Raw genomic sequence first — 27,028 nt, forward strand, 5'->3', positions numbered from 1 at the left:
ACTGTTTTTGAAAAACAAGTTAAGCTACTCAACAGTTTCTAAAAAAGTTAAATCTAGAGTGATCAAGCAATTTCACTCTTAGGCATATACCCACACAAAAACTTAAACACGTATTTTTATAATGGTATTATTCAAAAGAGCCAAAAAGTGGGGAAAACCCCTATCTCCACTAACTGATGTATTGATGGGTTAATAAAATGTGGCACATTCATACAACGAATTCTGAGGGCATGTGATTCTAGACTTAAATTCCAACTACTACGGTATCATCAATGACATCTACTAGTTTCACCAGAGCTCAGTACCTAAAACCTAATGAAAACAAATTTAATTTCATTAAAACAGTACTTACTGTGTTTTGGGGAACTGCTCACATGACGTTTATGGTATGAAACAAGTTTCAAAAACAGAAAAACCAAATAATATTTGTATCTCAAGAAAGAGATGGGAATACCAGACCACCTGACCTGCCTCTTGAGAAACTTGTATGCAGGTCAGGAAGCAACAGAACTGGACATGGAACAACAGACTGGATGCAAATAGGAAAAGGAGTACCTCAAGGCTGTATACTGTCACCTTGCTTATTTAACTTATATGCAGAATACATCATAAGGAACGCTGGGCTGGAAGAAGCACAAGCTGGAATCAAGATTGCGAGGAGAAATATCAATAACTTCAGATATGCAGATGACACCACCCTTATGGCAGAAAGTGAAGAGGAACTCAAAAGCCTCCTGATGAAAGTGAAAGAGGAGAGTGAAAAGGTTGGCTTGAAGCTCAACATTCAGAAAACAAAGATCATGGCATCTGGTCCCATCACTTCATGGGAAATAGATGGGAAAACAGTGGAAACAGTGTCAGACTTTTTTTGGGCTCCAAAATCACTGTGGATGCTGATTGCAGCCATGAAATTAAAAGACGCTTACTCCTTGGAAGGAAAGTTATGACCAACCTCGATAGTATATTAAAAAGCAGAGACATTACTTTTGCCAACCAAGGTCTGTCTAGTCAAGGCTATGGTTTTTCCTATGGTCATGTATGGATGTGAGAGTTGGACTGTGAAGAAAGCTGATCGCCAAAGAATTGATGCTTTTGAACTGTGGTGCTGAAGAAGACTCTTGAGAGTCCCTTGGACTGCAAGGAGATCCAACCAGTCCATTCTAAAGGAGATCGATCCTGGGTGTTCATTGGAAGGACTGATGCTAAAGCTGAAACTCCAATACTTTGGCCACCTCATGCGACAAGTTGACTCACTGGAAAAGACTCTGATGCTGGGAAGGATTGGGGGCGGGAGGAGAAGGGGACGACAGAGAATGAGATGGCTGGATGGCATCACCGACTCAATGGACATGAGTTTGAGTGAACTCCGGGAGTTGGTGATTGACAGGGAGGCCTGGCGTGCTGTGATTCATGGGGTCGCAAAGAGTCGGACACGACTGAGCCACTGAACTGAACTGAACTATCACCAAAGGGAGGTCTGAAAACCAATGATTCTAAAAAAGGACTGCTAGCTGGGTGAAAAGTAGGGATTCCTCTGAAAAAAACACACCTGAAATTTTCTATATCATGTCTGAAATGGGAAGGAATGAAACATCAAGTCATCAATGCTTTCATGGTAAATAGGCTATGAGACAGGTAGTTTATTCAATTAAAGTTAAGGAAGAAAGAAATTTGGCACACTTAACCACAGGTTCTGGAGTCCCATTTGGCTTATCAGCTGAGAGGCTGTAAGCCTCAAGCACGTTATTATGCTAAATCTGTTTCCTCCAATACTTGTTATAGAGTAGTTCTTATCTCTTTGTACCTTTCCCTTCCTCCAGATTCTCAAACAGTTACAGCATAGATACTGCCTCTACATTAAGTGTTCTCATTATTCAGTTCAGTTCAGTTGCTCAGTCGTGTCCGACTCTCCGCGACCCCATGAATCACAGCACGCCAGGCCTCCCTGTCCATCACCAACTCCCGGAGTTCACTCAAACTCATGTCCATCGAGTCGGTGATGCCATCCAGCCATCTCATTCTCTGTCGTCTCCTTCTCCTCCCGCCCTCAACCTTTCCCAGCATCAGAGTCTTTTCCAGTGAGTCAACTCGTCGCATGAGGTGGCCAAAGTATTGGAGTTTGAGCTTTAGCATGAGTCCTTCCAATGAACACCCAGGATTGATCTCCTTTAATTATTAAAATTATGTAAATTCTATGATACTGCTAGGGCAAGTACTATATTGTGTCTATTTCAAAATTGTTTAATAACAGTTCACATTACTTGATTTAAAATTTCTTAACAGTACATATTTGACAAAAGGAAGGAAAGCTATGACAAAGCCAAACAGCAAATTAAAAAGCTGAGACACCACTTTGCTAACAAGGTCCATATAGTCAAAGCTATAGTTTTTCCAGGAGTCAGGTATGGATGTGAGAGTTGGACCATAAACAAGGCTGAACACAGAAAAATTGATGCTTTAGAATTGTGGTGCTAGAGAAGACTTTAGAAAGTCACTTAGACGGCAAGGAAATCATCAATCCCAAAGGAAATCTACCCTGAATCACTGGAAGGACTGATGCTTAAGCTCCAATACTTTGGCCACCTGATGCAAAGAGCCGACTCACAGGAAAAGACCCTGATGCTGGGAAACACTGATGGCAAAAGAAGGGTAAGGCAGAGGTTGAGATGGCTGGACAGCATCACCAACTAATGGACCGAATTCAAGCAAACCCTGGGAGATAGTGAAGGACAGAGAGATCTGGCGTACTGCAGTCCATGGAGTTGAAAAGTGTTGGACACGACTTAGCCACTGAACAACAATAAAAGTTACAACGGGAGGAAAAAAGGAGTCATTTGTGTGTCACTAAAACATTCGAATGCTGTTATGTCAATTTTTTCTCCCTGCTCTTCCCTCTATCACATATTATCACAAATTAAGAAGTGAATCCCAACTAAGGCCTCATCCTTCACAAAGCCAGTTTTAATAATAGAGAATTCAGTAAGATGGTCAGATCATCTCAAAAGTAAGTTTTCCTATATTAACAGCAACCAAAACTGCAAGATACCTAGAAATTAACCAAACAAGAAATATCCTAAATGTGCAAATGAAGAAAATAATAAAATATTACTGATAATTAACCAGAGAAGTATGTCGTTACTAACTTGTTTATCACTATATTTCAGCACTATATTTGGCACTTAAAAACTTAAACAGACACTCAATGTATTTCTCGAAGGGAATGATTCAATACCATAAAGATAAAAGTGTACCAAATAATCTAAAAACTTAATGGGATTCCTAATTAAAATCAGTCCCAAGAGATTTTTAATAGACCTTGATAAACTCACTTATTACATAAAAAAATAAAATTATGAATGGGTAAACTATCAAGAGCATGAACATGCCCACAAATATCTTAAGTTTTCCTCTGAGTGATACTCAAGCATTCTAAGCACCTGGTGGACAAACATTAATGGAAGTCAAAAAGCTTGGAGAATGTCTCACAAATGTCTAACTCTTCTTAAGTTTAGGAATCCCTAAATAAGCAGTTCCCAAGGTAGTCTTCCCTCAAGACTTGTTCAGGGCATCTAAACTAAATCAAGAGTTCATAACTACTTTCCACATAATACTTGAAGGCCTTCCTTTTTTCATTCTCATTTCCTCACGACTGTATAGTGGTGTTTTCCAGAGGCCACACGGTGTGAGATTTGCTACAGACTGAATGCACAAGCAGGTAAGAATCTTCTACTAAACCAGACTGTATGGTTTACGAACCATTTAACACCATTACTTTCATTAATTTTTGAAAATGATTATTCAGCAATGTTCAGTTCAGTTGCTCAGTTGTGTCCGACTCTTTGTTATTTATGTTCATATGTGATGCTTATTGTTTTTATTTTTAAATCAGTATAATTAAAGAATTTTTCAGTCTTAATTTGTAACATGGTATCCATTAAAATGGGCTTCCCAGGTGGCTCAGTGGTGAAGAATCTGCCTGCCAATGCAAGAGATGGAGGTTTGATCCCTGGGTAGGGAAGATCCCCCGGAGGAAGAAATGGCAACCTACTCCAGTATTCTTATCCACTGGAAAATCCCATGGACAGAGGGGCCTGGCAGGCTACAGTTCATAAGGTCACAAAGAGCTGGACATGACTGAGTGATTTAACACACACACAGACATTGACTGATATAACCCACATAAAGAAAAGCCTTTTGGATTCCCTAGTAATTTAAGAGTGTAAGGAAGTCCAGTTTGAGAACTGCTTTTCTAACTTAACCAGACACTCCATTCCTCAGTTAAACAATGCTTTGCCCAGTGTACAGACCAACTGCCAAATTGGAATAAACTTATAAGGAAAGTAAAGTCCAACTAGCTGGTAAGCAACATCAAAAATACCTACATAAGCTCCTCAGAGATCACCAGTATAGAAGGCTGAAGAGGTTAACAGAAGTTCACAAGTTTATTATCTGCTTTTTTATCCATTTATGACAAACTAGGACATCTTCCCCTCCTTTCAGGTATCAATCACCTGAAGTATCAGCACAGGAACAAGGTAAGCCAAGAGAACTGTCAGATTATACATCTTTTTTTCTATTTTGATCTAACGTATGCAAATAGTTTATTGTTAATTCAAAAATTATGCAGATGAGAAGTAAATTTCTTTGTTGAACTGGACTACCTGACCCATTTGCCACCTGGACTACTTCCCCTGGGAAGCTCGGAGTACCTTCTATGCTCACACAGGTCCCTTACGCGGATCACCATGTTCCTATCTCAGGGGAGGGACCTGCAACCCTGTGATCATACCTAAGTAAGGTGAATGTGTGAAACCAAGACTAAAGTCTAGAACATAGACAACTGTCTATGAGACAGCCAGAATTCCCCTGAAGGCAGGAATCTAGCCGGGAATGACAGAAGCGTTATATGTCATTAAAAGCAAAGAGCTACTGTACTAGTTCACCTGCTTATTTAACTTGCATGCAGAGTACATAATGCAAAACGCCAGGCTGGATGAGTCACAAGCTGGAATCAAGACTGCCAGGAGAAATATCAACAACCTGAGACTTGCAGATGACACCACTGCAGAAAATGAAGAGGAACTAGAGAGCCTCTTGATAGGGTGAGAGGAGTGTGAAAAAGCTGGCTTAAAACTCAACATTCAAAACACGAAGATCATGGCATCCAGTCCCATCAGAAAATGAAGAGGAACTAGAGAGCCTCTTGATAGGGTGAGAGGAGTGTGAAAAAGCTGGCTTAAAACTCAACATTCAAAACACGAAGATCATGGCATCCAGTCCCATCACTTCATGGCAAATACATTTGGAAAAAATGAAAACAGTGACAGACTTTTATTTTCTTGGGTTCCAAAATCACTGTGGATGATGACTGCAGCCACAAAATTAAAAGACGCTTGCTTTTGGAAGAAAAGCTATGACAAACCTAGACAGCCTATTAAAAAGCAGAGACCTTTGCCAACAAAGGTCCATCTAGTCAAAGCTATGGTTTTTCCAGTACTCATGTATGGATGTGAGAGTTGTACCATAAAGAAGGCTGAGAGCCAAAGAATTGATAATTTCTAACGGTGGTGCTGGAGAGTCCCTCGAACTGCAAAATCAAACCAGTCAATGCTGAAGGAAATCAACCCTGAATATTCACTGGAAGGACTGATGCTGAAGCTCCAATACTTTGGCCACCTGATGTGAAGAGCCAACTCACTGGAAAAGACCCTGATGCTGGGAAAGACTGAAGGCAGGAGAAGAAGAGGGCAACAGAGGATGAGATGGTTGAATGGCATCACTGACTCAATGCAAGTGAATTTGCACAAACTTCAGGCGATGGTGGAGGACAGGGAAGGCTGCCATGTTGCAGTCCATGGGGTCGAACAGAGCTGGACATGATTTAGTGACTGAACAACAATAACTAGCTCACCACCAGCGAAAAGTCAGAGCTGAAGATGCCGCAGAACCACACTCAATCCTGAAGTGAAGTGAAAGTCACTCAGTTATGTCAAAGTCTTTGCGACCCCATGGACTAGACAGTCCATGGAATTCTCCAGGCCAGAATACTGGAGTGGGTAGCGTTTCCCTTCTCCAGGGTATCTTTCCAACCCAGGTATCGAACCCAGGTCTCCCACATTGTAGGTGGATTCTTTACCAGCTGAGCCACAAGGGAAGCCCACTCAATCCTGAAACAACTCCTAATTCCTGAATGACATCCCCATCTTTATGTCTGACTGTGAGATAAGTGAAATAATGATCTTTCGTCCCTCTACAGCCTTTGTGATGGAATGGAAGTGTATTAATCTTTCTAAATAAGTCAACAGAACACATTCCTTACAACCTGAAAAATACAACTACCACACTTGGATTTAAAAAAAGGATTAAAATGATGAATTGGAGGTTAACTGTGAAAAATTAGATAATCAGGATCATTTTCTCTGCACATACTAATAAAAGAACATCCATCGTGCTGTGTAAATGGAAGCAGTAGGGCATTGCTAAGCACACAAGGTACTGTGAGATATGGCCCGATTACATATCTCTCTGATGACCAGAGAGGTTCTATGTGTTTTGTGTTAGTCACTCAGTCATGTCCGATTCTTTGTGACCCCATGGACTGTAGCTTGCCAGGCTCCTCTGTCCATGGGATTCTCCAGGCAAGAATACTGGAGTGGGTTGCCATTCCCTTCTCCAGAAGATATTCCTGACCCAGAGATCGAAAGTGGGTCTCCTGCATTGCAGGCAGATTCTTTACCATCTGAGCCACCAGGGAAGCCCAGGAAGAAATGAAAATATTGGCCATGCATTTTGTCTGTATAATCTGTGAATATTGAATCTTACCCCAGTCAACTGAAAAAGGAAACCTGCTTAACACCTATCAAAATCTCACTCAGAATTTCATAAGCTAAAACAAAATTCTAGAACTCTCTGTTTAAACAAAGGTCAGTCACTGATATAACATATGTAATCCAAATAAGATCCCTCAGATGTGTGTGTGTATGTGAGCGCATGTGCGCACTCAGTCATGTCCAACTCTTTTGTGACCAAGTGGACTGTAGCCCACCAGGTTCCTCTGTCGACAGAATTTTCCAGGCTAGAATACTGGAGTGGGTTGCCATTTCCTTCTCCAGGGGATCTTCCCAACCCAGGGGTTGAAGCCACATCTCTTGTGTCTCCTGCACTGGCAGGTGGATTCTTTACCACCTGGAAGCCCTCAGATTAGATAGTAAAATCTAATTTTAAATGAACACTGAGTGGCTAAAAATTTAAAATAACAATATAAGGATTAAAATAGTCACATATTTTATGTTCTTTCCAGTAACTGAAAAGTGGCCCAATGCCTTAACTTGATAGCTGTAAGCAGGTGCTCATTTCTTCACCCAGTTCTTCCTGAGCAGAAACATGTCTGGCTTAAGACAACTGGGAAGGGAAGGGGAGGTGCGAGGAATCCACAAAGTATTAAAAAACAAAGAAACGATATTGGCTTATGAGAAAATGTGTTTTTCACTGACATTGCCACCATTTTTCCTTCAACATGAGTCAAAAGATAAAGGTTGCAGATTTAGTCTGAGGGAAAAAAAATATAATAGCCTTCTTTCTATCCTATCAAACCAATCATTTAACAGGTTCCAGTTTTTGCAATTTAAACTTTATGTAATCCGTAAATAACGTTATGAATCAGTAACACTTTTCTCTAAAAAATACACACACAAGAATAAACATTTCTCTTCTGAATACCTTTTTTCTAATGCAGGAGAGCTTGAAAAGTAAAAAAATTAAGATAACACATACATATGTTTTTTAATCTAAAGAACAGAGTTCTGTAAGCCTGATCCAAACAAACCAATTGGTTAAAAAAAAAAAAAGATTTCTTAAAATAAGGATCAGTGAAATTAGAAAACTGACAATTGCACTTAAGAAATCATTACTAGTATTCCTTGGGTTTAATGACATTGTGTTTGTGCTTTATGTTATGTTTCTGTGGTTTTTTCCCTCAGGTAGTCACCTTTCAGATACACTTAAAGGATTTACACATGAAACGATTTTCAGAGTTGCTTTAAAATATCCAGCAGGTAGATGAAACAGGACCAGTCATGTGACAACAATGGCTGAAGCTGGGTAACTGGTACAGGAAGTTTTATTACACTCATCTCTCCATTTCTTGTGTAAGGCTGAAGAAAAAGTAGTATCTCAGGCACCAAAACATCCTGTCAAAAGCACAGAAATTTTTGCCCCACTAAATCACCCTAGAATTCTGTTTATTTTTTATTTATCTGGCTACTCTTCAAACCAATTAACTTCCTCCAATAGACCTCTAACTGAAATACAAGACACTTGGTGTGTATTTAACTCCATTCAACAGCTAGGTGAGGGCCAGGTCAGGAAACAACCCAGGATTCCAAATCACAACTAGTAATCTTATTCAAACTTCAAGAGCAAATATTCGTTTTGAGTCAAAATGAACTATCACAGGTGTTGTTTTTGTCTTTCGCATTTCTCTTAGTGTGCCCAGTATTTGAACTAAGTTTGGTGAGTAGTTTACAAAAGTGAAAAATAACATATGCTGTTCACTCCCAGAAGTAAGCCCTTTCCATGAAGAGGGGTAAAGAACTCCACTGAATATGACACCCAAGAATGTTACGATAATCTTGGGGTACTCAACTCTACATACACCCTTAAGCTCCCTCGCCCCCAAAGCCTTTTTAAGTGGTTAGAAAAGAGCGACCCTGGTTGGTTTGTTCCATCTCCTCCTTTCTTAGGGGAGGTGCTAGAGAGTAAAGAAATGACCAAAAGGCCGGAAGAAGGAACGCGAAAAGCATGGAGTCTGGACAATCAGCCCGTAAGTAACCGAATTAAATGAAGTTAAGACAGAGCAACCTGCTACGCTCCTCGCGTTGTCTCTGACGCGCCTGAGAGGCTCCGAGAGTGCGAACACCTGGCTGGAGGCACATCGCATTCCAAACCCTTCTCTCTCCAAGAATTCATAGGCACACAGGCGTGAAAAAGAGCTCTTCCAGACCTCCGCCAAGAGCAGTGCCGCATCAACAACTCCCACCCGCCCGTGCCACGGTGGCCAAGCGGTCGCCGGCTCCGTGAGGCCGCCCGAGCCCTGCCCCTCGGACCGCGAACCCCAGCATGACTCCCGGCTCCTAAAGCCGGGGACCTTCTCCCGAGCCGAGCGACGGAGTCTCGGCGGGGAACCCGCTCACCGCCGAGGCCCTCCTCGCCCGCCCGGAACCGGGGTCTCGGGCCCGCGCTGCCCACTCCGGGTCCCGGCCTGGGCCTCGCGGGGCCGCTCTCGAGCCTCCACCCGGGTCCGCCCCGCGCCCGCGGGACCCGCGCGACCCCCTGAGCCGCGCCGGCCGCCGCCGTGAGGACCCCGCCGCTAGCTACCTGTCTTCGCTCTTGTTTTTCTGCTTCTTCCCCATCGTGTGTCAGCGGCGCCCGCAGCCCCAGCCCCTCCACTCGGTCTCTCACAGACCCGCTGCCCCTCGGCTGACTCCGGTCTCCGCTCGGCTCCGTCCCCCTCGCGCTGCCGCCTCTCGCACCCGGCTCTCCACAGACCCGCGCACTGGGACAGGGCACATATGGTGTGAGCTCCGAGTGCGCAAGCGCATCGCCCCGCCGCCTCGGCGTGGGCACGCAGGGCGCGGCTCATCGAGAGCTGCGCCGCGGGTAGAGCGTCTCTGGTTACCCCGCCCGTCAGGCGGGAGCCCGAGCGCCCTCTTCCGGCCAGCGTCCGCGGCGCTCCGAGGTCCGCGCGGTTTCAAGATTCTAGAACCCGGAGGTGGACAATGAGGTTGAAAATTACCCCCGTCGGCCCTCCTCTCTGCTGGGGGACGCAGAGTTGGGGAATTGGATCTCAGTTCAAAAGTAGACTTTGGGCTTCCCTTCCACCTTTAACTCTGTCCCTTTGTACTCTGCTGCGTGAAGATCAATAAAGAAGCATAGTGAACCACTGGTGAGCCGTCTGGTGTTCCAAAGGAAGACAGAAATCCACGACTGAGCCTCGTAGTCATGTCCATGAATTACCAAAACAAATAAACAGAAACCATTAAAAAAAAAAAAAGGACACACCCATTAATTCTCCTAAATAGACCATGATGTTTACATTCAAACGGAGAACAAGCTCTAAAAATTTATGTCAGGGAACTAGGGCTGTGGAAGTGTTTTATATCCGGATCTGGACAACGACTCTATGTGTTAACTATGTAAAAACTTACATGTAAGTTATACTTTGTTTTTTAAAGGGGGGAATTGTTCAATAAACCGAATGGAAGCAAAATTGGAGTGCCGCTCCCCAGCCGGATCATTGCTATTTCCTTCCTGACGTAAAATGTGTCAGAGCCTAAGAACGTCAACTCCAGGCTGAGCCCTAAGAAACTACAATCTCCAGAGTACTTCGCTCCCCCGCCCTCTGGGCTGTTTACTCGGAGGGAGGGAAAGGTTCTTAGGCCGAGAGTTTGGAGAGCTGGAGCGAGGAAAGGTGGGGAAGGGCGCACGCGCAGAAGCGCTAGCCGCGCGCACTTCCCTCCCCTCGGCCGCACTACCTCCACTTCCTGGGACGTCGCAGATGCTATCGCGAGAGATCGCGGCCAATGAGGAGGCGGCAGTGACCGCCGCTTCGCAGCTACCCGCAGCTGCTTGGAGGCTGAAGCTGGAGAGGTTTGCTCTTCTGGAGAAGCTGGTTCTTCGTTCCTCAGGTGTCGCCGAGAGCTCAGGTGAGGCAGAGGGTGGCGTGAAAGTACCGGCGATGCATCCTGGTGCTGACGGACACCCGACTGCTCCGCATCCTGCGTGGGCGGGGGAGGGGCGCGGCTCGGGCTCCGGGGTCCCCGCCGCGGAGGCGGCTTGGGCGCATGCGCCCGGGGAGGCTGGCCTCTGGGGCCGCCTCGCCTCTGCCCGCGGCCGTCCCCGGGGGCGCGGGCAGCGGCGAGGGTACTGTTGGGAAGCGGCTGGCGTGCGGTTAACTTGGAGGCCCGCTGGTTGCCTTGGCGGGTGCACACCGGGCAATCGCGGAAATGGTTAGGTAACTTGAGGACACGTCCCTGCCCACCATTCAGTTGAACTGAAAAAAGAATCAGAAGCTTGTGGTTTGGAGAATGAAGTTATCTCTGCACCATCTCCTTTCCCCCTTTCTGAAGGCGATGACCAGCACAACCTACACCCCAGAGCAGCTCTAGTTAATCGCCTGTCCTCCCAGTTATCCCAGAATTAAACTCTGAGCTCAACCTGTGAAACTCCAGGGACAAGCATCCGCTGCGCCCCTTGTAAAGAACAAGGTCTGACAAGCAAGTGTAACAAATACTACTTTTCTATCTCATCCGCCCCGATCCTGAGAGTCATAGCCGTAAGTTTTTCTTGAGAAGTAGGGAGTGTGAAATTCATTTCCTGTATTTGAAATTCAGCTCCTTTAAAATGTTATCGCATGTGAGGAACTTACATTTTGGTTTTAAAACCCAGAAATACTTTTGAAACGTAACCATAATTTGAACACTAGCTCGACACATGCTGCTTCAACCGTTGACAAATATTTCTTGCGCACTTGCAGTGTTCCCAACACTGCTAGTTCCAGGAATACAGAGATAAAATCCAGTATGCTTTTCGACTGCTTTTCATGTTGGGGGGCAAAAAATGGAATCAGAAGCTAATTTTGCAGGAAGACTATTTCAATTCAGTTCAACAATTAATAGAGGGTCTGGTGGGCCAGGCTGTGTGTCAGAAACTGGGCAGATGAGCTCACAAATTTATTCAGATTTGAGATCTGTCTTTGTAATCTGAATTAGAGTCTATTTTTAAACTCCTATTTTAATATGCTTTTAATATTTGGAGTGTTATGTTGTTTGACATCAAAGTTACGAGCACTGAGTGTCACTAAATCAATACTAGTGTCAATCTTTGTGGGCTCATAGACTTCATTAGTTACTGAGAGAACAGAATTGGAAGCTGGAGCTTAGGGAACACCAGGCAGAGTTCTTTACACAAGCTGTAATGAGCTCTCTTCAGAGTTAAAATCATTTAGGCAGAGATGAAAAATAATATCTTTTGCTCAACTCTGCTCTATCTTGAAGGAAAATTTGGTGTGTACACATGTGTAAAACCTTGTTACAGTTAAACTTTATCGTGTTTGCAGTCATTTCTGCTTTGCTTCCCTTTTCCTTTGTATACTGTCAGTATACAACACTAGGTTTAGTTTCAACTACTCATTTCTTTCTGGTCTGGCGATGGTCTTAAAGATTTGTCTTTGCTTTAGAATAGTAAACAAAGTCAAAAGCACTCTAACCTTTGGTCTAAATTATTTTTGACTAGTGTGATTTCCCTGGCGGTACCTGCCAGTGCAGGAGACATAAGAGACAAGGGTTTGATCCCTGGGTCGGGAAGATCCCTTAGAGGAGGACATGGCAACCCACTCCAGTATTCTTGCCTGGAGAATCCCATGGACAGAGGAGCTTGGCAGGCTACAGTCCATAGGGTGGCAACAAGGCAGACACAACTGAAGCGACTTCACACACAAAAGTGACCTGTTGAAAATTAAATTTTAAAACATTTAAGTAAAAATTCTTAACATGACGTGGTTGGTTGTCAGCAGAACACTTTGTGGACTCCAAATTATATATTTGCTAGCATTTTGGGAACTAAGAAAAGTTTCCTGTCTTATTTTTTTCTCCAACTTTGTAAACCTTCTCTCCAGTGTCAAGGCTGAACCGTACCATTTAGAAGAATGGAAGCGAATGCATCTGTTGACATGTTTTCAAAAGTCCTGGAGAATCAGTTGCTTCAGACCACCAAACTAGTGGAAGAACATTTGGATTCGGAAATTCAGAAACTAGATCAGATGGATGAGGATGAATTAGAACGCCTCAAAGAAAAGAGACTCGAGGCTCTGAAGAAAGCTCAGCAGCAGAAACAAGTAACCTCTCTGCCCTGCTTTCTGAAATTGCTCTCCCAGTATGCTTCTAACCACTTCTATATACACGTGCCTAGAGTTCTCAGTCTTTAGGGTTGTTTGACCTCAGAAGTACCTAATGCCATTAAAAATTTTCCCTGGGGGGAAAAGATCGTTTTAAAAGACACATGCCGAGTTAGCCTGATCAGTGTTAATTCACAGTCAAGTACAAGAAACACCTGGTCCAGGATAATTTTCTGAGCTCAGATTTGTGTAGTTGAGGAGAGTATGGATGAGGAAGAACACTGGGAGAAATAGGGGTCCACAGGTTCCCTTTCAGGTAGAGTTATGAGAAAGCCTATCATGATTTGTCTACACTCAAAGCAAGTGTGTCATTAAAGAGTTTAAACTCTTTATGGAAGCTTTACCAAAGAAATAAGGTAAAAATACCAGGGCCTCCCGTAGCTCAGCATAAGCCAACATGAAACAGATACCAAAACTAGTGATGCAGTCTGGGCTCCTGCCCCCTTCTAGTGCGTTCAGAGGATGAGGATGTCTAGAAGTCATTTCATACGAGAAAGTCAAAAGCAGACAGAAATGTTCACTGTGGAACAGTCATGCGATATTTGAAGGGCTGACCTAAAAGATAGATTAGAACTTCTCTCTGGAGAAGGCAATGGCAAGCCACTCCAGTACTCTTGCCTAGAAAATCGCATGGACAGAGGAGCCTGGTGGGCTGCAGTCCATGGGGTCGCTATGAGTCAGACATGACTGAGCGACTTCACTTTCACACATTGGAGAAGGAAATGGCAACCCACTCCAGTGTTCTTGCCTGGAGAATCCCAGGGACGGGGGAGCCTGGTCGGCTGCCGTCTATGAGGTCGCACAGAGTCGGACACGACTGAAGTGACTTAGCAGCAGCAGAACTTCTCTCATTTGAGGTCCAGACTGGGATCCACAGACCAAAGTTCAGGATATATTGCAGTCAGTGGGAGAAGACTTTTCTGAGAACTAGAGAATACATGTGTTAATGCCTTTCAGGCACATGTGATGTGCCAGCCACTCTGTTATTTTCATGTTGTCTTGTCACAGTAGCTCAGTGAGATAGTAGTTTTATGATCTCCACGTTACAAATGAGGAATGTGAGACTCAGAAAGGGTATGAGAATTCACAGCCTAGTGAGTGGTAGAGCAGTGATTCAAGTCCTTCTGTCTGCAAGTTCAGTCCTCCTTTTTATTAAAACCAAGTCTTGAGAAGGGCTTCCCTAATGGCTCACATGGTAATGAATCTGCCTGCAATGTAGGAGACCCAGGTCCAGTCCCTGGGTTGGGAAGATCCCCTGGAGGAGGGTATAGCAACCCACCTCAGTATTCTTGCCTGTAAAATTCCATGGACAGAGGAGCCTGGCAGGCTACATACAGTCCATGGATCACAAAGAGTTGGACATGACAGAGCAACTAACACAGGCAATAAGACAAATAAATTTTAAAAAAAGGTTAAATGACAGTAGAAGTCTTGAGAAAGGAAACAAGTTTCCACTTGAGGCAGTCAGCCTTCTGCCACGGGAAAGGTACAAGAAACCGAAATACCTGTCCAACATGGATGATAAGGGTCAAGATAGTGATTTGGAGAGTCAGATTAGATGGACTTGTGGGTCCCTTTTTCTGGATACCACGTGAGAAAACACCTTTTTCTTCACTGGATACTATTCGTGGGTGGCCAGGCTAGAAGAGTGCTGTCTCTGAAGCAGTCATCAAAAGTACACAGGGCCCCTCAGCTTCAGAGCTGCAGTACCTGTCCCCTCCCCAAATACCGGTTGGCTTTATCTCACAGCTGTTCTTTTTTAAAGCTTTGTAGTAACTTGGATCAGATTCTTTTGATTTTAGTAGTTCAAGTGCAAAGAAATTAAGTAGATGTTTACATTCTCAATCTTTATAGTCTAAATTTTTATTTTCAAAGTTCTATGAAAACATGTGTTTCAAGTTACCAAGACAGATAATTGCAAGCCATGCTGTGGAGATAGTCGTGGCCCACAGACCATTTCTGCCTTAATACTAGAAAGATAGGAAAGTACATCACCGAAAGGAATTCATTTCTAAGATAAAATCAACTTAATTACAAAATAATATAGTGATTTGGATGTAAGATATAAAGTGACATTGAAAGAGATTTCAAATGTGTGATATTTCTCTTTTCTTCAAATTAGGAATGGCTTTCAAAAGGACATGGGGAGTACAGAGAAATCCCTAGTGAGAGAGACTTTTTTCAAGAAGTCAAGGAGAGTAAAAAAGTGGTTTGCCATTTCTACAGAGACTCCACATTCAGGTAACTTTGTTTCCCCTCAGTGACTGTTTTTAAACATGAAGAGATTGTTGAATAGATACCCTGACTTAATAGGGAAATTAAGAAAAATGTGAAAGGAACTAATTCTTAAGTTGTCCTTTTGTACTGGAAGTCTGTATATTAAAAGTAAGCAGTCATCAAAGATTAACTTAAAAACCAGTGACATAAAAAAGAATAAATTCTTGGATTTCAGTATTTTCGTAGAAGTGGCTATTTTCTGAATGATATGTTCACTAGCTAATTTTCAAAACATCTTAGCAATGAGCACTTAAATTTTTCTTTTTTTAATATCAATTCCAAGAATTCTGCTTTTGTCCCTACGATTACAGTACAGCCACAGTGTTGGAAATGGGGCCAACACCTGAACACCAAGTTTGAATTCAGTCACTTCTCAACTGGCAATTCACAGGGAGATGATGGCTTGACGAGGCCTTTCTCCAGAAGCAGAGTTGGGACTTCAGGTTTGGCTGGAAGGTGGAGAAAGTGATTTCTCTTAGATGAGCCCAAGTCTGCCAACCTCTCTTTGGAGGCAGATCCCTCAAAGTAAAAATAGCCCTAGAAGAGGTTATATCTTAAACCAGATGGCTTAAGCCTGTTGTTATTTTTCCTAGCTCCAAAGTTTGGATAGTTGCCAGCATCAGATGATGTGATAACAGACCTAGAATTGTATGAAAGCAATTTGCTGATGCTGAGTGGCTCCTGCGGAAACTCACAGCCCAACCCAGAGTCTCCATTGTTCACTGTGGCCCCAGCCCTGCCCTCTTCTCTCATCCCCATAGTCTGCCTGGCCCTTGTTTTTGCCTCCTCACCCAACAGCGTGATTATTAGTGCCTGGGATTTTTTAACTAATAGGATAGAAATGAAAATGAAGTCAAGGTTGAATGAATCGATATAAATATAGACAGGTAGAAATCAAAGTTTTAAGCATGTGGTGATGCTAGACACTTCAGGCAGTATAAGACCCAAGAACATTCACAATCTCCCTTTGAGGCAAGTACTTTATAATCCCCATGCTTTTTTGTGTGTGACACCAAGACTTGGAGAAATTAAGTGACCTGCCTGATTTCACTCAGTTGCTAAATGATAAAAGCAGATTTGAGCCCAGCTTAATGCTATTTTAACCCTGGTGGCTCACAGGTTAAAGCGTCTGCCTGCAATGTGTGGGACCTGGGTTCAATCCCTGGGTCGGGAAGATCCCCTGGAGAAGGAAATAGCAACCCACTCCAGTATTCTTGCCTGGAGAATCCCATGGACACAGGAGCCTGGTGGGCTACAGTCCATGGGGTCTCAAAGAGTCAGACTCGACTGAGCGACTTCACTCACTCACTAATGCTATTTTAACTACATCATGACTGCTACCTCTGGGTTTAAAGTGGATTTAAAATTCAATTAAAAAATGGATTAATTGGCCAATGGGACATACTTATTTAAAATAGATTCCATATTATTCCAGTAAAACTGTGGAGTTGATTTATGTAGAAATCCTCAAGAATGTATTTCTCCAAATGGTCTGTCACCTCTTTGGAGCTTCATTCAGAAACCACTTATTCTTTCCTGACAATTTTCACTATTAATAAAATCCCATTGCTGCACTGCATGACTGACATATAAAAAGAATCACTCAGGTGATCAGGCATCACAGTTACAAGAAGCTCAGTGGACCCACATTTAACTCAGGAAACTGCAAGGGTACCCTGAAAACCTGCTGGTAAAATCAGCTATGATTTTGGTGTCTTAATCATCGAAAGCAGAGTAGTTATCAAACTTCACTGAGCATGGGAATCACTTGCATTTTTCTCAGCTCCAGTCCCAGAGAATTTTGACTCATCTGTACGTTTTAAAAGTTGATTGTACTAATCACCTCTGGGTAAGAACAACTGCTTACAGAGGTTTTTGTAGTTACCTCTCAGATACATTGAAGGGTTGACCGTATAATTTAAAGAAAATACCACTTTTCCTTTTCAAGTGGCTTAATAAAATACTGCTGGTATTTTGCACTTCTTTACAACCATAATGACCATATATTTGTAGCCCTTAAACTTGGTAGACTTCACACTAACAGAATTTGTACGGTTGGAAAGGATCATTCTCACTGATGTATTCAATCTTTGTTCAGTTCAGTTCAGTCGCTCAGTCGGGTCCAACTCTTTGTGACCCCATGAATCACAGCACGCCAGGCCTCCCTGTCCATCACCAACTCCCGGAGTTCACTCAAACTCATGTCCACAGAGTCGGTGATGCCATCCAGCCATCTCATTCTCTGTCGTCCCCTTCTCCTCCTGCCCCCAATCCCTCCCAGCATCAGAGTCTTCCCAGTGAGTCAGCTCTTCGCATGAGGTGGCCAAAGTATTGGAGCTTCAGCTTTAGCATCAGTCCTTCCAATGAACACCCAGGACTGATCTCCTTTAGAATGGACTGGTTGGATCTCCTTGCAGTATAAGGGACTCTCAAGAGTCTTCTTCAACACCACAGTTCAAAAGCATCAATTCTTCGGCGATCAGCTTTCTTCACAGTCCAACTCTCACATCCATACATGACCACTGCAAAAACCATAGCCTTGACTAGACGGACCTTGGTTGGCAAAGTAATGTCTTTGCTTTTTAATATGCTATCTAGATTGGTCATAACTTTCCTTCCAAGGAGTAAGCATCTTTTAATTTCATGGCTGCAATCAGCATCTGCAGTGATTTTGGAGCCCAAAAAAATAAAGTCTGACACTGTTTCCCCTGTTTCCCCTCTATTTCCCATGAAGTGATGGGACCAGATGCCATGATCTTAGTTTTCTGAATGTTGAGCTTCAAGCCAACCTTTTCACTCTCCTCTTTCACTTTCATCAAGAGGCTTTTTAGTTCCTCTTCACTTTCTGCCATTAGGGTGGAGTCATATGCATATCTGAGGTTATTGATATCTCTCCTGGCAATCTTGATTCCAGCTTGTGCTTCTTCCACCCCAGTGTTGCTCATGATGTACTCTGCATAGAAGTTAAATAAGCAGGGTGACAGTATACAGCCTTGATGTACTCCTTTTCCTATTTGGAACCAGTCCGTTGTTCCACGTCCAGTTTTAAGTGTTGCTTCCTGACCTGCATACAGGTTTCTCAAGAGGCAGGTCAGGTAGTCTGGTATTCTCATCTCTTTCAGAATTTTCCACAGTTTATTGTGATCCACACAGTCAAAGGCTTTGGCATAGTCAATCAAGCAGAAATAGATGTTTTTCTGGAACTCTCTTGCTTTATCTATGATCCAGCGGATGTTGGCAATTTGATCTTTGGTTCTTCTGCCTTTCCTAAAACCAGCTTGAACATCTGGAAGTTCATGGTTCACGTATTGCTGAAGCCTGGCTTGGAGAATTTTGAGCATGACTTTTCTAGCCTGTGAGATGAGTGCAATTGTGCAGTAGTTTGAGCATTCTTTGGGATTGGAGTGAAGACTGACCTTTTCCAGTCCTGTGGCCACGGCTGAGTTTTCCAAATTTGCTGGCATATTGAGTGCAGCACTCTCATAGCATCATCTTTCAGGATTTGAAATAGCTCAACTGGAATTCCATCACCTCCACTTGCTTTGTTTGTAGTGATGCTTTCTAAGGCCCACTTGACTTCACATTCCAAGATGTCTGGCTCTAGGTGAGTGATCACACCACCGTGATTATCTTGGTCGTGAAGATCTTTTTTGTACAGTTCTTCTGTGTATTCTTGCCACCTCTTCTTAATATCTTCTACTTCTGTTAGGTCCATACCATTTCTGTCCTTTATCGAGCCCATCTTTGCATGAAATGTTCCCTTGGTATCTCTAATTTTCTTGAAGAGATCTCTTGTTTTTCCTATTCTGTTGTTTTCCTCTATTTCTTTGCATTGATCCCTGAGGAAGGCTTTCTTATCTCTCCTTGCTCTCCTTTGGAACTCTGCATTCAGATGCTTACATCTTTCCTTTTCTCCTTTGCTTTTCACTTCTCTTCTTTTCACAGCTATTTGTAAGGCCTCCTCAGACAGCCATTTTGCTTTTTTGCACTTCTTTTCCATGGGGATGGTCTTGGTCCCTGTCTCCTGTACAATGTCACGAACCTCCATCCATAGTTTATCAGGCACTCTATCAGATGTAGTCCCTTAAATCTATTTCTCACTTCCACTGTATAATCATAAGGGATTTGATTTAGGTCATACCGGAATGGTTTAGTGGTTTTCCCTACTTTCTTCAATTTAAGTCTGAATTTGGCAATAAGGAGTTCATGATCTGAGCCACAGTCAGCTCCTGGTCTTGTTTTTGCTAACTGTATACAGCTTCTCCATCTTTGGCTGCAAAGAATATAATCAATGTGATTTTGGTGTTGGAAGAGGGTGTTTGCTTTGACCAGTGTGTTCTCTTGGCAAAACTCTATTAGCCTTTTCCCTGCTTCATTCTGTGCTCCAATGCCAAATTTGCCTCTTACTCCCGGTGTTTCTTGACTTCTTACTTTTGCATTCCAGTCCCCTATAATGAAAAGGACATCTTTTTTGTGTGTTAGTTCTAAAAGGTCTTGTAGGTCTTCAAAGAACCATTCAACTTCGGCTTCTTCAGCATTACTGGCTGGGGCGTAGGCTTGGATTACTGTAATATTGAATGGTTTGCCTTGGAAATGAACAGAGATCATTCTGTCGTTTTTGAGATTGCATCCAAGTACTGCATTTCGGACTCTTTTGTTGACCATGATGGCTACTCCATTTCTTCTAAGGGATTCCTGCCCACAGTAGTAGGTATAATGATCATCTGAGTTAAATTCACCCATTCCAGTCCATTTTAGTTCACTGTATGAAAAGGCAAAATGATAGAATACTGAATGAGGAATTCCCCAGGTCGGTAGGTGCCCAGTATGCTACTGGAGCTCAGTGCAGAAATAACTCCAGAAAGAATGAAGGGATGGAGCCAAAGCAAAAACAATACCCAGTTGTGGATGTGACTGGTGATAGAAGCAAGGTCTGATGCTGTAAAGAGCAATATTGCATAGGAACCTGGAATGTTAGGTCCATGAATCAAGGCAAATTGGAAGTGGTCAAACAGGAGACGGCAAGAGTGAACATAGACATTCTAGGAATCAGTGAACTAAAATGGACTGGAATGGGTGAATTTAACTCAGATGATCAGTCTGTCTTAGTGACTTCCAAATACAACACCACCTGTACACTCCTGATTCTGAGAGGTGTCTTCTGAGCTCTGTCAAGTTCAGGTTTTGTCTCTTTCTATGAAATGCCAGAAAACATGCATAAGGCAAATGACTATTTTTTATTCTTAGCCATGAACATGACAGCTTTGTGAGCCACTGAAGACTTAAGTCATATGTTGACTGCTTCGTTCTTTATGTATATATCATTAAGGCAGGTCCAACCTTGTAGACTACAGTATCATAAGAGGTAGAAAAGGAGGTACCTAACCTCTGAAATGGAAATAAGGTTATCTGATAGATACATAGGTTGACTGGCAGATTATGAGATTCAGAAAAAGTAAAAACTTAGATGTGCCTTAATATTTATTTTGATAAAGAAATTGTCATTTTTAGCTTTTGGTTTTCTATGTGTTGTTATTTACAGGTGTAAAATACTAGACAGACATTTGGTGATATTGTCCAAGAAACATCTTGAGACCAAATTTTTGAAACTGAATGTGGAAAAAGCACCTTTCCTCTGTGAGAGACTGCGTATCAAAGTCATTCCCACACTAGCACTGGTGAAAGATGGAAAAACACAGGATTTTGTCGTTGGATTTTCTGATCTAGGAAATACAGATGACTTCACCACAGAAACCTTAGAGTGGAGGCTGGGTTGTTCTGACATTCTTAATTACAGGTAACGTTCAGCACACCGTCAGTTTATTTTAACTCCCATATTCAGTTGAAGTTTTTAGATAATTTTTTATGTTAATATTTATTTTATGGAAGTAGATATTTCCATAAGCTTTATCTTGAAGCTGGAGATGAAGAAAAACTGCCACAAAGGAAGAGCGTATATCTTAAAGTATACCTTAGTATGATCTTACAGCAAAATCAGAGTTCCAAATAAAGTTGATCTTGGGTTTTAGAGTCCACCTAATTCTAAAAGTTATCAAACAGATCCTAAGAAATCTAATTCAGTATTCATCTGGAAACCCAGGATGACACTCGAGAAGGTTTCCAGGATGACACTCGAATTGACTCCTTCCTGGTTGAACCCCGATTACTCAGACTGATAATGACTTATTTTCAAGCATTAGATTTTTAATGTAGCTATTCCTGTATCAGTTGTCGACTCTAATAAACTGTATAACATGTCATTTCTATGTTTAGCTTAAATTACTTAACTATAAAGAACAGTCTCAGTAGAAAATGATCTAAAATCCAACTTCCATTTTCCACTCATCTCTTTGTTCACTTCTCCAGACAGTTTATCTAATTTCACAGATTAGAACACATCGTATGTATCTATTTTTTATTTGCAAAATTAATAGGTTAAATTTTCCAGTTATTCCAGTCAGAGTACCTTTCAATAAGTAGAAAATTCCCTCATCTTTTTATTTTCCTTCCTCCTTTTTCTCTGAATCTCTCCTGCATGTGTGTAAGTCATTCCTATATTGTAGAAATTGATTTTGAAGTTCCAGGTTTTGTTTTCTTAAGTAAAATGTTAATATTAAATCATGATTTCCAGTTTTAAATAAGTTGGAAACTCGTACAAAGAATTCTTATACATCATTCACCCGTTTCCCTCAATTTTCAGTATTTTATATTTGCTTTATCATTCTGTTTCTGGGTATATATAAACTTTTTTCAGAACCATCTGACTGGATATTGTAGATGTATTGTCCCTTTACTCCTAAATATTTCTGTTTGCATTTCCTGAGAACAGGAAATGCATCCTGTTATACATCCACAGTAAGATTATTAAAACACAAAATACATAGTTTACAGACCTTATTCAAAGTCCATCATTGTCCCAATAATATCCTCCATACTGAAGAAATGAGTCACAAGTGCTTACTGTGAGTTTTAGTTTCCTTTAACCTGTAGCAACTTGTTCCCCTTGTTTTCCAATAGTTTAACATTTTTGGCGAGTACAAACTAGTTATTTCATAGAGCATCTCCTAGTTTGGGTTCATCTAATGTTTCACAGTTAGATCCAGGTTTTGCATATTTTCCGCAGGTGTAATATGGAAGTGATGTGTTCTTTCTCAGTACCATATCAGGAGACAGAGGTGGTTTGTCTCATTGCTGGCAGTATTATCTGAGCACTGGCTAACCAGTTGTCTGCCACGCCAACTGGTAATTTAAGGAAGACCTTTTCCAGACCCCACATTAGTTTACTTTTTCATTTATTTGTATTAGAATGGGCTATGGATTATTTTATTCAATGGGATATATTATTGAGTGTTACTGTTACTATTTACTTTGAAGCTCAGATTGCCTCACGTTTGCCAAGTGAGAGCCTTGCATACTGGCTTCTGTGTGTTCTTGAGCTGTCCCCATAATCCTTTGAGCACTTTCTTTCTGGTGCAGGTAATATCTTTTAGGGGGACCTGTGTTGTACTCTCCATAGGAATTGACTTTATCTCCAAGAAGCCATGATTCCCTTCAGCGGCAAATGATATTTCAGAACCAAGATCTTATTTTTCAGGTGTCATGAAAAGCATTCTATACTAATTCAGGGTTAATGATAATGAGTTCCATGAGTTTGTTGTCTATAGTGATCTAAACATTAAAAGATGTTAAATAGGATCAAACTGGTCGTAACAGGCTATCAAAAATAGAGCACAATTTTCCCGTGTCATTCTCGCAGGGATAGGAATCTAATACAGATTCAGCATGCCCAAAACATGACAATAACTGATTTCCTTCTGTGGTTTTCAATCAGAGATTTTGTTGGTATATTCCGTGAAATGCGAATCAGTAATTAACGATAATAAAATGCTAGTCAAAAGCATTTAGTAGTACAAATAAGGTTTAAAACTGTTAATTATCATTATCAACTATTAACTAAAATTTTACTCTATTCCATGTGTTACAGTGAGGATAGATTTTTGTGTAGTTTAGTATACCAGCTGTAGTAAATCATAGAGAATTAAGTGTTTTTCAAATTTGTTTCTTTTTAGTGGAAATTTAATGGAGCCACCATTTCAGAGCCAAAAGAAATTTGGAACAAACTTCACAAAGCTGGAAAAGAAAACTATTCGAGGAAAGAAATATGATTCAGACTCTGATGATGATTAGAAATCAGTTATAATTCTTTGTAAATCGTCTTTTTATTTCTCCTTACTTCACAATTACATGTGTTTTCTAAACTCTATTGATTTCAGTATGTTCATCTCCTGATGGTCACATTCTAGAGTTTTATGCAGTGGCATCATGGTGAAAAACATCTTTAATATTTTCTATGTGGAGCTTGTGTTTAAGTAGAGGAAAACTTCTGAGTTCTAAAATTATCTGAGGAGAGTCTGGATTCTCTATTTTTGAGATTGGTTTTATCACAATGATTCTTACGTTTTTATACCATTCACAATTGTGTTTTTAATCTACTGGATTGAAAATAGAAATTCAGCACACTATTCCAGGACTAATTCTTAAGCAGCATTATTTACTTTATAAAGAGGTCAAGTAACATTTACTGGTGTAACAGACAGCACTTGTAAATGAATTAGAAACACTCTTCACTTCTGGAATATATTTAAGTAATTATTAAAGAGAACTGTTTATTTATTCTGTAAGCTGCATGGTGTTGTTGAATCAACTGATGACATCAGGAAGCTTTTTCAGGTTGTGAACATACTGCCTGATTTAAAGGGTCCTGATTGCTTATATTTTAAGACGTGCGTTAGACAGTCAAGAAGCACTTTGGAAATAGCAGCGTGATCTACAGACCCCTCAGTGAAACAACCATAACGGGTAAATATTTTTCTAAAAATTAAAGTCTCTGGGAATTGTCATAAGATCATACAGCAAACAAAAACACTTATTCAAGGAAATACTCAGTCTTGGGAAGAATAGTGAGTCTCTGTGGTACTTGAACCATGATCCTGCTAAAACTCACACAAGAAATAGGCAATCTGAATAGGCCTTTTTTATATAATCAACAGCTACTAACTTTCTATAACAGAAAGCACCAGACCCACGTGGGTTCACTGGTGAATTCTAGCGAACATTAATTAATGAAGAGGTTTTATTAATTCTCTACAGTCCCTTTCAAAAGATGGAAGCAGAATGAGTTAGGTCTCATTCCTAACTCATGAGACCAGCTTTAGTCTAATGCCAAAAACAAAGACATTACAGGAAAACTACAGACCAGTATGTCTTGAACAGAAACAAAGATCTTTAAAATATTAGCAAATCAGTCCAACAGTATATAAAAAACAACCAAGCACCACAACCAAGTGAGATTAATCCCAGGTATGCAAAGCTGTTTCAGTACTTGAAAAATCAATTAATGTAATCACATAACATCAGTAGAAAAAGCATTTGACAAAATCCAATACCATTCATGATTAAAAACTCAGTAAACAATAGAAGGGGATTTCCTCAACCTGATTTTTAAAAAATATCTACAAAAACCTACAACTAATATCACATCTAATGGAAGAAATTTGAGGTTTTCCCATTAAGATCATACACAGGCAAAATGTCTTTCCCAGCTCATCTCTGCTTTTCAGTATCATACTGGAAGTCTTAGCTAATATAAAAAGGAAAGAAAAAATACATGTGCAGGTTGAAAAGGAAGAAGTAAACTTGTGTTAGCTTGTAGATGACATGATTATGTATTAATAGAAAGTCCAGCAGAATTTACAAAAACAAGCAAACAACCCTCCTGGAACTAATGAAAGATACAGCAAAGTTGCAGAATACAAAAGTCTACTGTCTTCCTATACCAGCAGCAATGAACAACTGAAATTTGAAATTAAAAGATGTTACCATTTACATTAGCAGTAAATGAAGTGGACATAAGATATGTATAAGACTTGAGGGGAAACAACAAAACGGATGAAAGGTATTAAATAAATGGAGATACAGTCCATGTTCAGGGATAGGGTGACTCAAGGTGTCAGTTAATTATTACATTCAACTTGATTTACAGGTTCATAAATTTAATTCATGTGCTCGCTTCGGCAGCACATATACTAAAATTGGAACGATACAGAGAAGATTAGCATGGCCCCTGCACAAGGATGACACGCAAATTCGTGAAGTGTTCCATATTTTTATGGCTGGATGGCATCACCGACTCTGTGGACATGAGTTTGAGTGAAGTCCGGGAGTTGGTGATGGACAGGGAGGCCTGGTGTGCTGTGATTCACGGGGTCGCGGAGAGTCGGACACGACTGAGCGACTGAACTGAACTGAAATTTAATTCATAGATTCAACACAATCCCAGTCAAACTCCGTGAAACTTATTTTATGGATACTGACAAACTAATTCTCAAGTTTATATGGAAAAGAAAGAAGCTCATAACAGCCAACACAGTATGGAAGGAGAACAACAAAGTTGGAAGACTGACATTACCCAACTTTAAGATTTAATGATAAAAGATCATCATATCTTTTTATCATACCTTTTAAAAGCACTATTTTTTAAACATGAGTGCAAATTAGAAACACATCTGGAACTTTGGAGAAAAAAAGCAATACCTGGGCATTTATATTTTTCAAAAAATTCCAACATAATTCTGGTAAATCTAGTTTGTTTCACTTCTATTCCATATTCAGTGTTCTCACTTCATTTGGTTTGTTTTCCAATTTCTCCACCTTTTTTTTCTTGTTATTTATCAAACGTAGAAGAGCTTTTCTATACACATATATAGGAGGTATAATGTAATATGGCAAATACATGAGGGAACAATGACAAACGTTATTTTCTTGGTTTCCACAGTCACTGCAGATGGTGACTGCAGCCATGAAATTAAAAGACGCTTGCTCCCTGGGAGAAAAGCTATGGCAAACCTAAAGTGAAAGTCGCTCAATCGTGTCCGACTTTGTGACCCCATGAACTATACAGTCCATGGAATTCTCCAGGCCAGAATACTGGAGTGGGTATCTTTTCCCTTCTCCCGGGGAATCTTCCCAACCCAGGGATCAAACCCAGGTCTCCTGCATTGCAGGCAGATTCTTTACCAGCTGAGTCACAAGGGAAGCCCATGACCAACCTAGACAGCATATTAAAAGAGACATTACTCTGCCAACAAAGGTTCATACAGTCAAAGCTATGGTTTCTCCAGTAGGCATGTGTATGTGAATGTTGGACCATAAAGAAACCTGCTGCTGCTGCTAAGTCCAGTCAGTTGTTTCCGACTCTGTGCGACCACATAGATGGCAGCCTACCAGGCTCCCATCCCTGGGATTCTGCAGGCAAGAACAGTGGAGTGGGTTGCCATTTCCTTCTCCAGTGCATGAAAGTGAAAGTGAAGTCGCTCAGTCGTGTCTGACTCTTAGCCTGGACTGTAGCCTACCAGGCTCCTCCAACCATGGGATTTCCCAGGCAAGAGTACTGGAGTGGGTTGCCATTGCCTTCTCCCGAAGAAAGCTGAGCACCAAAAAATTGGTGCTTTTGAACCATGGTGTTGGAGAAGACTCTTGAGAATCCCTTGGACTGCAAGGAGATCAAACCAGTCAATCCTAAAGGAAATCAATCTTGAATATTCATTGGAAGGACTAATGCTGAAGCTCCAATACTTTGGCCACCTGATGCAAAGGGCTGACTCATTGGAAAAGACCCTGATGCTGGGAAAGATTGAAGGCAGGAGGAGAAGAGGATGACAGTGGATGAGATGGTTGGATGGCATCACTGACTTGATGGACATGAGTTTGAGCAAGCTCTGGGAATTGATCATGGTCAGG

The 27,028-nt window shown here is 41.5% G+C and overlaps 2 protein-coding genes and 1 non-coding gene across 4 annotated transcripts in view; 2 read left to right on the plus strand and 1 right to left on the minus strand.

The window, feature by feature from the left end:
• The window catches only part of EIF5B (eukaryotic translation initiation factor 5B), a 67,445-nt gene extending 57,858 nt beyond the window's left edge, over window positions 1-9,587 (minus strand). For both annotated transcript variants that reach the window (XM_055400662.2, XM_055400661.2), the window contains exon 1: window positions 9,376-9,587. In XM_055400662.2, coding sequence (XP_055256637.1) covers window positions 9,376-9,410 — 35 coding nt within the window. In that variant the 5' untranslated portion in view covers window positions 9,411-9,587. The remainder of the gene's footprint in view (window positions 1-9,375) is intronic.
• Window positions 9,588-10,540: 953 nt separating this feature from the next.
• On the plus strand, window positions 10,541-23,910 carry TXNDC9 (thioredoxin domain containing 9). The gene is made up of 5 exons (XM_055400663.2): window positions 10,541-10,703; window positions 12,674-12,892; window positions 15,075-15,193; window positions 20,772-21,026; window positions 23,299-23,910. Exons 2-5 carry the CDS (start codon window positions 12,704-12,706, stop codon window positions 23,414-23,416), a joined length of 681 nt encoding a protein of 226 aa, XP_055256638.1. The 5' UTR covers window positions 10,541-10,703; window positions 12,674-12,703; the 3' UTR covers window positions 23,417-23,910.
• Window positions 23,911-25,290: 1,380 nt separating this feature from the next.
• Window positions 25,291-25,397, plus strand: LOC129540161 (U6 spliceosomal RNA). The gene has a single exon (XR_008682612.2). It is a non-coding gene; the product is annotated as a U6 spliceosomal RNA (small nuclear RNA).
• Window positions 25,398-27,028: the final 1,631 nt, after the last annotated feature.

Source organism: Moschus berezovskii, chromosome 11 (assembly GCF_049115385.1).
Source record: "Moschus berezovskii isolate FMDL1 chromosome 11, NW_MosBer_1.0, whole genome shotgun sequence".
NCBI classification, from domain to species: domain Eukaryota; kingdom Metazoa; phylum Chordata; class Mammalia; order Artiodactyla; family Moschidae; genus Moschus; species Moschus berezovskii.

What these genes read in the sequence shown, in the direction of transcription:
- TXNDC9 (XM_055400663.2), top strand. Translation starts at nt 12,704, where the DNA reads ATGGAAGCGAATGCATCTGTTGACATGTTTTCAAAAGTCCTGGAGAAT. An exon ending in AAGCTCAGCAGCAGAAACAA is followed by an intron (nt 12,893 to 15,074) that starts GTAACCTCTCTG and finishes TCTTCAAATTAG; the next exon opens with GAATGGCTTTCAAAAGGACA. An exon ending in TACAGAGACTCCACATTCAG is followed by an intron (nt 15,194 to 20,771) that starts GTAACTTTGTTT and finishes TGTTATTTACAG; the next exon opens with GTGTAAAATACTAGACAGAC.